The sequence below is a fragment of the Thrips palmi genome, unplaced genomic scaffold (genome assembly GCF_012932325.1).
Source record: "Thrips palmi isolate BJ-2018 unplaced genomic scaffold, TpBJ-2018v1 HiC_scaffold_16, whole genome shotgun sequence".
In the NCBI taxonomy this organism is placed as follows: Eukaryota; Metazoa; Arthropoda; class Insecta; order Thysanoptera; family Thripidae; genus Thrips; species Thrips palmi.
In genome coordinates this window covers 3,077,971-3,092,096 of record NW_023144625.1, presented here as the reverse complement: position 1 = coordinate 3,092,096, position 14,126 = coordinate 3,077,971, and the positions used below count along the sequence as shown (strand labels likewise).

Sequence of the window (14,126 nt, the reverse complement as noted above, 5' to 3'; positions counted from 1 at the left end):
TTCCGTTATACTTGTGATAATTGTATATAATTAATGTAATTGATAATTGCCCGCCAGAGGCAAGTTGCACACCCCTGATGTACAGGTAAATTGAAACTATTCAACCCAAGTCAACATGACTCCGTTTAACTTATTGTTAGGAGATAAATCAACGTGTGTTTTTATACGTCGATTTAAAAAGAATCGAGTCAACTTAACCCCATTTCGTTTTCAGAACTTGAATGGATAAAAGGGCTCAGTCTTAAAAGTTCACCTTTGGCACCCTCGGCTGACAATAGTTCCATTGGACTTGGCTCCAAATTCCACTTCGTTTCGGAAATATAAGTTGAGATGACTCTGTTTTCCATTGTAACGGAAAGTGTTAGGTCACAGAAATCCTATACGCAGTGACCTGACACTCCTGATGTGCAACTTAAACTTCTTGAACTTGTGATCATCTGTAAGAATCCTTTGTTTAGTGTTAGTTCACCCTGCTAACAGTTTTCTTCTTTCTCCTGTAAAATGGTCATCGTAGTGGAGTTATCCCCTTCCTCCGCTTCCAGGATCAGATAATGACCCACTTTGGCTCTCGGAGAGATTTGGGCTGGACCCTGACGTTTGACCTTTGGCATTGGCAGGCTTCTTGGGCGTCGGCACGGAGGCGGCGCCCGGCAACGCGGGGCTCAAGGACCAGGTCCTGGCGCTGCGCTGGGTGCGCGACAATGTGGCGGCGTTCGGCGGCGACCCCAACCGCGTCACCATCTTCGGGGAGAGCGCCGGCGGCGTCTCGGTGCACCTGCACACGCTGTCCCCTCAGTCGCGAGGTTCGTGTGGGCGCAGTCCTAGACGTGGTTGACAAACGCAGGGTGTGTCGCGGGTCCACCATCCAGAAACGAACCGGCCGGAGCTTATTTTTCCCTCATTACCCACACTTAGAAGCCTACAAAGAACTACTCGTTGTAATACAAAGGAAACGAAGGCTTCGCAGCCTACGAAGAAAATCGTTCGTAATACAAACAATTTTGTTTAATTCAAAGAAAAAATTCTTCGCAGGCTGCGAAGAAGTTCTTCGTAGGCTACAAAGGATATTTCCTCTGTAACAAAATTGTTTGTGTTACAAACGATTTACTTTGTAGGTTTCAAAGCCTTCGTTTTCTTTGTACTCCAACGAGTAGTTCTGGTCAGGAATTTATCTGTCTTCTAAATCCTTGAAGTCAGAAGTATGCAGTAAGCGGGTCGATTGGACGTCCTTGATCAAGCGACTATCGTCTCGCTTGTACCCCTCTAGGTTCAACTGGTTAGAAACCCAGAGCCAAAAACCACTCGGTCAATCTGTTTCAAAACGGTGGAGGGGGGGCAGCCAGCCCTGCGTTTGTCCAACACATCTACGACTCTACGTTCACTCTCGTTCCAGGAACGTGACATCACTTTAAAACGAATGTGACAACACTGCTAATCCAAGTGTGGACCAGGTCCACGCAGAAAACGTGGAACACGAATGGCCCACCCACGCTAGGAGACGTGGACCAAGCTGTGGTCCACACTTCACAGCATTTGACTCCTCATAGGCCAGCTCTCTCCTAAGTGTGGACCGCAGCTTGGTCCACGTTTCCTAGCGTGGTCCATTCGTGGTCCAGGTTTTCAAGCGTGGACCATTCGTGGTCCACGTTTACAAGCGTGGACCATCGTGGTCCACACTTGGATTAGCAGTGAAAGCGTCACATTCCTCTGAGCATTGTATCACATTCGCTTCAACGTGGAAAAGCTGATTTATGGCTGATTCACGTGCAAACGAATGTAACAACGCTCAATGGAACGCGACATTTCGTCACATTCATTTCAATGTGCTGTCACGTGCCTGGGATATCTCTGTGGCAGAAAGGTACGGAAAATTCTGTTAATTTTTTTGCCAGGATTCTCCGTAGCCCTCTTATCAATGTTCTCCGTGGACTCTTACAGTATTCTCCGTAGGGCCCTGCAGTATTCTCCGTAGGACCGCACAGTCTTCTCCGTAGGACCTGGAAGACTGTATAGTCCTACGGAGAGCACTGTAATGTCCTACACGCTCAAGTCCTTACGGATAGCGTGTTTGTAAGTTACGGATAGTTTTGTGCAGCCATATTACGGATCGAATTTTGTTTGTAGTACGAATGTTTTCGTCCGTAATACAAAGATTTGGGAATCCGTTTGTTACAACGAAATTATTTGTAAAATACGGACATCAAAACCTTTGTATTACGGACAAAAACATCCGTATAACAAACAAAATCCGATCCGTAATATGGCTGCACAAAACTATCCGTAACCTACAAACACGCTATCCGTAAGGACTTGACTGTGTACGGAGAACATTGTGCGGTCCTACGGAAAATACTGTAAGAGCCTACGGAGAAGGGGGCTACGGATGATTAATTACCACAAGTTGTTAACAGAATTTTCCGTAGCGTTTTGCCACAGTGATGAGAGTGCAAGGGAGCGTGCTACGGAAGGAGACGTAGGGGACCAAAGTCATCACTGAGTCCAGCTGCGCGGCATTCACACTTATCATCTTACGATGGTAACGCGGACGTAACATACGCTGAAATCAAAACATGCGTATTATGCTGAAATGTCACCGTACTACAATCGCAACCAACGTACCTTACGTTGACAACGTGCGTAATACGTTGAAAATCCTGCGTACCTTACGTTGACATTCGTGCGTATTATGCAGGTTGGAAATTGGTCGTACCTTACGATTGAAAATCATCGTATTACGCACGAAAACCAACGTAAGATGAAAAGCGTGTTGACTTTGAAACCTTGATACACGCAGGTCTCTTCCACGCCGCCATCGCCAGTTCTGGTTCAGCTCTGCACGGCTGGGCCATGCAGGCCGACCCCCTGGCGAAGGCCCGCGAGCTGGGCCATCATCTGGGTATCGAGGAGTCGGACCCCGACGACCTGGCGGCCGCGCTCTCGACGATCAGCGCCGGTCGCCTCCTGAAAGCCATCTACAAGCTCAAGCACCCGGCGGTGAGTAGCTACCGGCTGGCGGAGTGTGCGCCAGAATACCGACGCAGGCGGCCTGAACTCGTTACACAGGAGACTAGAACCGAACGTGCGACCCCACCAATGAACTCGAGGCGTAAATCACTCAGCGCAGCGTTCTGGTGTACACGTGTACACATGAGTACGGGGGAGTGCACCTTACACTGAAGATAGAAAGGTCAGACTTTCGACCCCTTAAACGGTCTTACTGAAATGTACGACCGAAAAAGGGTCATACTGATATGTAAGACCGAAAAAAGGTCCGATGTATGACCGAAAAACGGTCATACTTTATAGTATATCACGGGTGAAGGCTGATATATCTCCAAGCTGAACAATAGCCAGTCACGCTGATGTCTGACCTTTTTTAGGTCATACATTTAAGTATGACCGTTTTTCGGTCATACTTTTTGTATCACCGAAAATCGGTCAGATGTTTCACCCTTTGAATTTCAGTGTACTTTCCTTAACTCATAAATTTCACATTTGCGAACGTGTTAAGGCTTTATTGAGCGTTTTAAACGACACTCAATGACAAATCAGGCGAATAAATTGCGAATTTCGCCATTATTAAACTTGTGAGCACACTGAGTACGGGCGAATTAGTACACATGAGTACATTAGTGACTCACTCCTCGAATGAACTCCTCCTTCGAAGAGCAATCCACGGGTGGGGCCACACGTTCGGTTCGAGTCGGCCATCAAGCAACTCTGGAGCTTAAATCGCGTCTGCACGCACAGTCAAGTCCTTACGGATAGCGTGTTTGTAGGTTACGGATAGTTTTGTGCAGCTATATTACGGTTCGAATTTTGTTTGTAATACGGATGTTTTTGTCCGTAATACAAAGATTTTGATGTCCGTATTTTACAAATAATTTCGTTGTAACATACGGATCCCCAAATCTTTGTATTACGGACAAAAACATCCGTATCACAAACAAAATTCGATCCGTAATATGGCTGCACAAAACTATCCGTAACCTACAAATACGCTATCCGTAAGGACTATAGCGTTTGGAGTTTTGGCCGCCTCCTCTGTGGGCTGGTGCTGGTGCACACTAAACTTCTTACGGATACATCCTATCGGTATTACGGACATTTGTGTGCAACTGCAATTACGAATAGATTTTGCTTGTAATACGGATGAAATCATCCGTATTACAAAGAGTTTTACGTCCGTACCATACGGATATTTTCGTCTGTATGTTACGGACGTAAAACTCTTTGTAATACGGATGATTTCATCCGTATTACAAGCAAAATCTATCCGTAATTGCAATTGCACAAAAATGTCCGTAATACAGATAGGATGTATCCGTAAGAAGTTTAGTGTGTGCGCTCTTGCTGTTGCTGTTCAACTTCCCCGCCACTCAAGGTGACATCCGAGACATTTATTTTATTTGATTGCAGCGGTTCTTGTGCCACGAGCTCATGATCCTGCCCGTGGTGGAGCCGCCCAGCCCGGACGCCTTCCTCAGCGAAGACCCAAGGGAGATTTTGAAGCGGGGTGACCAGGCCTCCGTTCCCATCATGTTCAGCGTCAACAATCGCGAAGGCTTGCTATGGCTCGTTGGTACGTCGGACGGGAAGATATCGAGGGGTCCTATTCAAAAGATCTTATCTGGGGGTTCCCCCCAAGACAATCTTATCTTAAACGCAGGTGAATTTCACATAGTTTGATATTTTGGTACAGCAACATATCAATATAATTTGTAAGTTTGTTACAGTAAATCTAAAGATGAGAGATGAAAGAAACCAAAAGTGCATGTAGAAATATGTTTCGCTTACCGTCGTATTTATTCTGATTGATCAAAATGAGTGAAATTTGCAGGCGTTTAAGATAAGATTGTCTTGGGGGGAACGCCGAGATAAGATCTTTTGAATAGGACCTCTCGATATTTCCCCCACTCGCACGAACCCGAATCTGATGACTCCTGGTTGTAACCTGCACTCGAAATGTCTTACAATGAAATTTGGCCTATGTTATTCGTATGTTACAGTGAATTCGGCGCAAGCATAATACGAAGCAATATTCCTTCTTAATACGAATCTTTTTAGCTTTTTCACTGTAAGATACAAAGAAAAACCTTCGTAATACGAAGAAAAACCACCTTCGTATTATGCTTGCGCCATTTCCTTCGTATCAGAGTGTGGTCGAAGTTGGTGCTTCGTGTTCCTTTCGAGGTTCCTTTTATGCATTTGCCTTATTTAATTTCTTTTCTCCCATTTTTAAGAGCTGTCAGAATTTTGCCAATGCTCTCATTCCAAGTGCGTGACATCACGTGGAAACGTACGTGACGAAATGTCACGTTCGTTTGAGCATTGTGTCACATTCGTTTGAATGTGAACAAGTTACTTTTTGGCCGATGCACATCCAAACGAATGTGACACAATGCTCAAACGAACGTGACATTTTATAACGTTCTCTTCCACGTGATTGCACGTACTTGGAATGAGAGTGTTACATGCCTATCAAAACCCACACGGAGAAAGCCTTACAAACCATTTTAGGATTTGCAAAGAAAAGCAGCTTGTTATAACGAAGTATTAAGCTTACAGAAGCTTACAAAGTAAATACTTCGTACTTTACAAACCATTTAATACTTAAAATACTTCGTACTGTTTTAATGCTATCTTTTTCCCTCCCTGAATTGACCCCAGAAAAATCCAGAACAGATTAAATGCACTAGTTTTCTTAAGAAGGAAAAGGTAGTAACTTGAACCTTTCAAAGAGAATAACCGTAGAACGGGGTAATATGAGACGACAAATTACGAGGTTTTTTGTGGTTTCCCCCTTTTAATTTCAACTTGAGGTGCTGTGGTGTTCATCACTTGTTCACTGACCCTTTGGCTACACTCCCTCCAAATTTCAGATTTTTAGGTGCAGTAGGGACCTTTCAATAACCCTCGGAATGCCGTCCCATATTTCCCTGCAATGTGGGGTAATATGAGACGAAAGAGAAAAATGGTAAAGAAGCATGGAAAATAAACTCATTTAAGCGGGTTTGGAGCTTTTTAAGTTCTTTTCATTCATTTTAAAGATGATTGGGGACTATAGTGAAGAAGAGATAAAATCTGTAGGGAAGAAAAATGGGTGTCACTAAAGAGAACTGAAAAATGTCCACTTGAAATTTAGAACAGTGGAGGTTTTTACGACCTTTATAAAACCTGTCAGAATTTAGAGGATTTTCGTTTGGCTCCTAATAATCCTGGCGACTCTGTGATTGCCTTCGTGCGTTTCCTGTGAGCTGCCAAGGTCTCCTAGATCACTTAAAAAATTCACGATGGTCTTCTGAACAAACGCTTGAGAGCAACACGACAAAAACTAAAACAAGTGCGCTTTGTCTCGATTTTCTTTCATGTCTCATATTACCCCGTTCTACGGTATCGTAACAATCTATTTTTGCCGTGCGAGAAAGATCGTGATTACACTCTCTACACACTAAACTTCTTACGGATACATCCTATCTGTATTACGGACATTTTTGTGCAATTGCAATTACGGATAGATTTTGCTTGTAATACGGATGAAATCATCCGTATTACAAAGAGTTTTACGTCCGTACCATACGGATATTTTCGTCTGTATGTTACGGACGTAAAACTCTTTGTAATGCGGATGATTTCATCCGTATTACAAGCAAAATCTATCCGTAATTGCAATTGCACAAAAATGTCCGTAATACAGATAGGATGTATCCGTAAGAAGTTTAGTGTGTACTCCTCATTAACAGACGCATTTCTGTAAGCAACCATAAAACTCTGTCTTTCACGGTGAAACCGATATCTGGAAATTTCCAGATATTTTTTCGCATTTCCAGATTCTATCATCTGGAAATGGCCGTTTTTTTTTCAGATATTGTCTGGAAATGTCTACTTTTTCCAGATAATATCTGGAAATAAATTTTTCCAGATAATATCTGGAAATAAATTTTTCCAGATAATATCTGGAAATAAATTTTTCCAGATAATGTCTGGAAATAAAGGCCTTGACGCCGAGGTCCACGGATTTGCGACCTGGGGGTCCCCGATGGTGTCCACGAGGTTCTCAGGACACGGGAAGTCCAACGCCGAGGTCGCCGACGCTCTAGGACAAGCGGTTCCGGAGATACCAAGACGTACCACAAGGAGTCCGTCAAAGCAACTTTTTAGTCGGCGGCCAAAATCATCATCGGCCTCTGGCTGCGTTCCACTTGGGTGTCCGGAACTTTTGACTTCAGCATCGTGTTTAGGTAGTGCTAGACTACCAGGAACCCGTCAGCGGTCGTCGTCGGACCTCCGGTGCGCCCAGGATGCCGACGAACGTGGGTGCTGTGCCGCCACACGGTTCAACACCGTTGTCGCCACCACCCAGGTGGTCCCTGGTGGCGTCCTCGAGGTCCCCAGGACACGGGGAGTCCAACGCCGAGGTCGCCGATGCTCTAGGACAAACGGTTCCGGAGATACGAGGATGTACCACAAGGAGTCCGTCAAAGCAAATTTTTTAATTGGAGGCCAAAACACCTTTGGCCTCTGGCTGCGTTCCACTTGGGTGTGCGGGACTTTTGACTTCAGCACTGCGTCGGGCTGCTCCTGGGCTACCAGGAACCCGTCAGGGGCCGCTGTCGGACCACCGGTGCGCCCATGATGCCGACGAACGTCAGGCCCGCCGGCGCGCCGTGGCGGGCCGGGTGCCTGAACGATCGCGTCGCCACCGCCGCCGCGTCCTCCGACACGACCAACAGCATAGACCACGGGGGCTGACGCCGTGGGCACCGACGCCGCTGACGTGTCCGTCAACGCCACAACGGCCGCGGCGACGATCGTTCAGGCACCCGGCCCGCCACGGCGCGCCGGCGGGCCTGACGTTCGTCGGCATCCTGGGCGCACCGGTGGTCCGACAGCGACCCCTGACGGGTTCCTGGCAGCCCAGGAGCACCCCGACGCAGTGCTGAAGTCAAAAGTCCCGGACACCCAAGTGGAACGCAGCCGGAGGCCAAAGGTGTTTTGGCTTCCAACTAAAAAATTTGCTTTGGCGGACTCTTTGTGGTACGTCCTCGTATCTCCGGAACCGCTTGTCCTAGAGCGTCGGCGACCCCGGCGTTGGACTCCCCGTGTCCTGGAGACCTCGAGAACACCACCAGGGACCACCTGGGTGGTGGCGACAACGGTGTTGAACCGTGTGGCGGCACAGCACCCACGTTCGTCGGCATCCTGGGCGCACCGGAGGTCCGACGACGACCGCTGACGGGTTCCTGGTAGTCTAGCACTACCTAAACACGATGCTGAAGTCAAAAGTTCCGGACACCCAAGTGGAACGCAGCCAGAGGCCGATGATGATTTTGGCCTCCGACTAAAAAGTTGCTTTGACGGACTCCTTGTGGTACGTCCTCGTATCTCCGGAACCGCTGGCCCTAGAGCGTCGGCGACCTCGGCGTTGGACTCCCCGTGTCCTGGGGACCTCGAAGACACCATCGGGGCTCCCCAGGTCGCAAATCCGTGGACCTCGGCATCAAGGCCTTTATTTCCAGACATTATCTGGAAAAATTTATTTCCAGATATTATCTGGAAATGCTGATTTTTTTTCCAGATATATATCTGGGATTTGACTATTTCCAGATATTATCTGGAAAAAGTAAACATTTCCAGAAAATATCTGAAAAAAAAAACACGGCTATTTCCAGATAATATCTGGAAATGCGAAAAAATATCTGGAAATTTCCAGACATTGGTTTCACCGTGTTCTTTCTTAAATACTCAAAATTTTAATTGTAATTAACTTAGAAAACGGTAATATCCGTACAGCAATAAGCAATTGCTCAGTAATACTGACAAAAAATACTAAGTATCATGGTTGCTTACAGAAATGCGTCTGCTAATGAGAAATAGTCAGTGAAAGGCTAAGAGTGTACTCTTCTGAGGAGGAAACGGTCAACCTCACCAACATGTCGTTCATATCAGGAACACGCCACAGATAACGTTTATATACCGGGGTAATTCCACGCCAACTTGAACACTCATAAACCTGACGTCGTCCGATTTCAACCAAAATTGGTGAATCGCCACCAATTAGTGTCTAGAATGACCCCCTAAAATGGTTTTGGCCAATAGCCCATAGTTCCGGAGATGTAGCACTTCACCATTTTTGGCCATTTTCCAAGTTACAGAAACAGTGTTTCACTTAAGTGCTATTATCTCAGCTCCTATTGGACTTACAGGTCTGATTCTGTGCTCATTGGAAAGGGAATGAAATTTTGCATCAAAATGTGGTACTTTTAGGTTGATAGGTCAAAAACTTAAATAAATGTCTTTTTCGATTAAATGTTTAACTTGAAAATGTCGTTTCCAAAATACGTCATCCTGAAAAAAAAAAAATTTTTCACCAAAAGGTCTCCTAAGGTGTCTACTTTAATGTCCTAAAGTGCTTCAAAAAGTATTTGAGTTTTGCAGTATTTGCAGGGGAAACCGTGATGAAATGTGCCCAAAAAGTGCACTTTTTTCACTCTTCGACCAGCCTACGATGGTCCTGTTGCAGTCCCACTCCTTCACCACCCTCTAAACTGTTACTCCTATGCCCAGCATCTATTGGTATGTATCAAAGTAGTTGTTTGAGTAAGTCTGAGCGTTCAGGGAAGGGGTCAGATCAAATTCCAGCTTAGAACTTTTCGTAACAAGACATCAAATCGACTACTGAGTAACTCCACCCCAAGGTAGACCGAGATCTGGGATTGGGTCATGGATTCGGTTCAAACATTGTGGGTTCAATAGGTACCACGAGTACCTATCAACCCTAAAAGGAAAGTTGGCTAGCTCAATTAGAACCTGAGATATTTGCATTTTTCTAAATTTGACTAATTTAGCAGAAAAATGTCGCTTCCCGATTTTTTATGGTAAAAGTTGTTTGTTTAGTTCTGGCTTATGATTCTTCTTTCTAGTCATAAAAAAAGAAAAAGAAAGGTGGTGGTAGGCCAAGTTTTGTACGTTGCTTGGTTTGGCCTACTTGAGCAATTTTGTCGAATTCATCGAAACTTTCAAACCCAAAATACTCCACCTTGGATTTGAACCTGGTACGTCTCATTTCACTTCTATTACTCTAATAAACATCTGCTACATAGTCCCTAGCACCAACAATTCCATATAGGCCAGAAAAATAAAAAACACATTTCTCAATTTTCTACTTTGACCTAATTTTGGCACTTTCATCAAGATTTGGGCTTCTACATGACCATGGGTGATAGGAAAGATCCTCCCTGCCCTCAATTTAGATAGTATCAACACAAACAAAGAAACCCAAACTCAAGGTGCACTAAAACTTTATAATGAAATTGTTTCAAGCAAATTTTAGTAGTTTTCGAGGGGTGTGAGGAATTTAAATCGGATGAAAATGTAATGTGTCTGCCAAAGGTTGATTTGTGGTTCATTAGTTAGCTTTCTCTAGTAGGTTGTGAGCCCTTTTAACTATGACTATAAAGGGACTATACCAGGGACCACCAGGGACTATAAAGCAATTGTTTATTACAGTAAAAGAAGTGGAATGAGACGTATTAGGGTCAAATCCAAGGTGGCGTATTTTGGGTATGAAAGTTTCAATGAATTCGACAAAATTGCTCAAGTAGGCCAAACCAAGCAACGTACAAAACTTGGCCTACCACCACCTTTCTTTTTCTTTTTTTATGACTAGAAAGAAGAATCATAAGCCAGAACTAAACAAACAACTTTTACCATAAAAAAATCAGGAAGCGACATTTTTCCACTAAATTAGTCAAATTTAGAAAAATGCAAATATCTCAGGTTCTAATTGAGCTAGCCAACTTTCCTTTTAGGGTTGATAGGTACTAGTGGTACCTATTGAACCCACAATGTTTGAACCGAATCCATGACCCAATCCCAGATCTTGGTCTACCTTGGGGTGGAGTTACTCAGTAGTCGATTTGATGTCTTGTTACGAAAAGTTCTAAGCTGGAATTTGATCTGACCCCTTCCCTGAACGCTCAGACTTACTCAAACAACTACTTTGATACATACCAATAGATGCTGGGCATAGGAGTAACAGTTTTGAGGGTGGTGAAGGAGTGGGACTGCAACAGGACCATCGTAGGCTGGTCGAAGAGTGAAAAAAGTGCACTTTTTGGGCACATTTCATCACGGTTTCCCCTGCAAATACTGCAAAACTCAAATACTTTTTGAAGCACTTTAGGACATTAAAGTAGACACCTTAGGAGACCTTTTGGTGAAAAAAATTTTTTTTTTTTCAGGATGACGTATTTTGGAAACGACATTTTCAAGTTAAACATTTAATCGAAAAAGACATTTATTTAAGTTTTTGACCTATCAACCTTAAAGTACCACATTTTGATGCAAAATTTCATTCCCTTTCCAATGAGCACAGAATCAGACCTGTAAGTCCAATAGGAGCTGAGATAATGGCACTTAAGTGAAACACTGTTTCTGTAACTTGGAAAATGGCCAAAAATGGTGAAGTGCTATATCTCCGGAACTATGGGCTATTGGCCAAAACCATTTTAGGGGGTCATTCTAGACACTAATTGGTGGCGATTCACCAATTTTGGTTGAAATCGGACGACGTCAGGTTTATGAGTGTTCAAGTTGGCGTGGAACTACCCACCGTTTGCTCGGACGTACTTTTGGCACATTTTGGTGCATCTTTGATATGGACAAATCAATTGGTTTAAAGAAAAAACAAAAGTACACGGTGTCTTAAGTCGCGAGCTGGAGAAAATAATCTGGATCTTTCGCGCGCGGCTCATGTGATTCCGTTACGTATCGTAGGGTCAAACTGATTCTGCACATCAACCGTTATAAATTTCTACGGGAGGGTTTTTATTCAAGGTTTCTATCCTCAGCCAACCCGACGGCCGGGCGCTTTGCCCCAGAGACGGAGAGAGAGATGGCGCTGTTGGAACGTCGGCGTGCCAACCTGTGCTTCCTGCCCGAGGCGCTGTACGACGGGCTGGACCCCGAGCAGCGCGTCCAGTGCCACGACGAAATAATGCAGCACTACTTTGATGGCAAAACCTTGAAACTTGACATGCTGCCTCAGTTTCTAAACGTACGTAAATCCATACAATAACTTCACATTTCGGCGCCAGTTTGTCTTGTAGGATTTTGAGCACAGTGGCAAGTGACCTAGAGACTATGAGGGTGTAAACAACACTGTAAAAACGGTTATGAATTTTTATAACGAATTTTTAATGAAATTTTATAACATTGATGTGAAAAGTCATAACATCGACCGATTCATAACTTTTTCATAACGCTATCATAACAAGTCGCTTGTGATGAGTTTTCATAACATAGTTATGATTTTGTTATGAATTTTCATAACACACTCGCCCGCCGCGGCGGGGTGTCATATACCTGCACCATCCTTCTCCCTCCAACGCACTTGGTGTAGCTCAGTGGTTCACCCTCCGACTCCGAACCAGAAGAGTGGAGGTTCGAATCCCGGTAGTAGAGCATCGACAAAAGCCAGTTTCGGAATGATTCCGACCAACCAATGGCGTCAAATAGCTACCAGTATGACGAAATCATTTTTGTTTTTCATTTCACGTTTTTTCATAACAGCGTTATAAGTTTTCATAACATATGTGTTATGACTTTTTCATAACAATTTCACAACAATGTTATGAAAATAGTTTCATAACATGTTATGAAAATGTTATGACTTTTTTCTTACAGTGAACTCAAGAAATCGTAATCGTATACGGTATAACGACGTATGGTCGTATTAGATGTGTATTACGGCATTGAAATGCCAAAATGTTAACGTTTCTTTTTTCACGTCTCTTTTCCACGAAATCCTACACTCAAGACTCCTTACGGACACCATGTATCCGCAATACGGACGGTTTTGTGCAAGCGTAATTACGGATGGATTTTGTTTGTAATACGGATGATTTTATCCGTAATACAAAGGTTTTCGTGTCATACAGACAAAAATATCCGTAAGGTACGGACGAAAAACTCTTTGTAATACGGATGAAATCATCCGTATTACTAGCAAAATCTATCTGTAATTACGATTGCACAAAAATGTCCGTAATACAGATAGATGTATCCGTAAGAAGTTGTGTACAAGAGCTTTACAGCCTGGCTGAAGGTTCATTAGCGCAATTTGAACGTTTTCAAGTGCAATCGGCTGTTGCAGCCAGTTTACAATCATGCACTGGTCCCACGGTCCTCACTGTATACAATCCGACTTGTGCAGGCATTTGCCGACGTAGCTTTCCTCAACCCCTTGTACGAGGTGACGAAACTTCACGCTATCAACGAGAAAGCTCCCGTCTACGTGTGTCACCTGAACTACGATGGCGGACTTCACTTCTTCAGGAGGCTCTTGCAGCACAAACATCCAGGTAAGCACACTCGTTAAGTCCCTAGGGACTTGGAGAAGGTGAACACGCTAATTACTAAATACATTTTAGTGCTTGCACAGTAAAGTCCTTACGGATAGTTTTGTGCAGCCATATTACGGATAGAATTTTGTCTGTAATACGGATGTTTTTGTCCGTAATACAAAGGTTTTGATGTCCGTAATTTACAGATAATTTCGTTGTAACATACGGATTTACAAATCTTAGTACTACGGACTGCATAGAAATGCAGGAAGTTGTGCGTAACTAATCTCGAAAGTGTGTGTTGCTGCGCATGAAATCTTATATTTCACGCGCATGTTTAATTTCTTGCAAATGCTACGTACTTAAAAAATACCCAGTAATTAAGTGTGCACTGTGGAAACATGTGTTTAGTGAGGAACCTCCGTCCACCCGTGCAGGAGGTTTCTCCGTAAATGTCCCACAGATTTGTCTCATACGCCTTTGTCCCCACCCCATACCAAGTGGAAGACAAATCTTTGTTTCATTCAGTCTGCTTATCAGGCATTTTATCAGAGTTTCCAAACCTTTCTTGCTCTACACAGTACTAATGTTGATCTTGACCACACAGCCTTTGTGAAACGCAATCTCACGAAATGTCACTTTCTTGGCAGGAATGGGCCACGGCGATGAGCTGGGCTACTTGTTCCGAATTCACCTCCTACCGGAGACTACGCTTTCAAGCGCTGACATGCTCTATCGACAGAGGATGCTCAATCTTTGGGTATGCTTCATAAAATCCAC

General features: G+C 44.1%; 1 protein-coding gene across 4 annotated transcripts in view; it reads left to right on the top strand.

Annotated features, from left to right (window-relative positions):
- Positions 1–14,126, top strand: part of LOC117642132 (cholinesterase 1-like) — a gene marked incomplete at its 3' end in the record, with an annotated part of 24,474 nt that extends 10,348 nt beyond the window's left edge. For all 4 annotated transcript variants that reach the window (XM_034379984.1, XM_034379986.1, XM_034379987.1 and 1 more), the window contains 6 exon segments: positions 618–803; positions 2,795–2,994; positions 4,420–4,582; positions 11,853–12,058; positions 13,217–13,364; positions 13,997–14,126. In XM_034379984.1, the coding sequence (XP_034235875.1) occupies positions 618–803; positions 2,795–2,994; positions 4,420–4,582; positions 11,853–12,058; positions 13,217–13,364; positions 13,997–14,126 (1,033 nt within the window).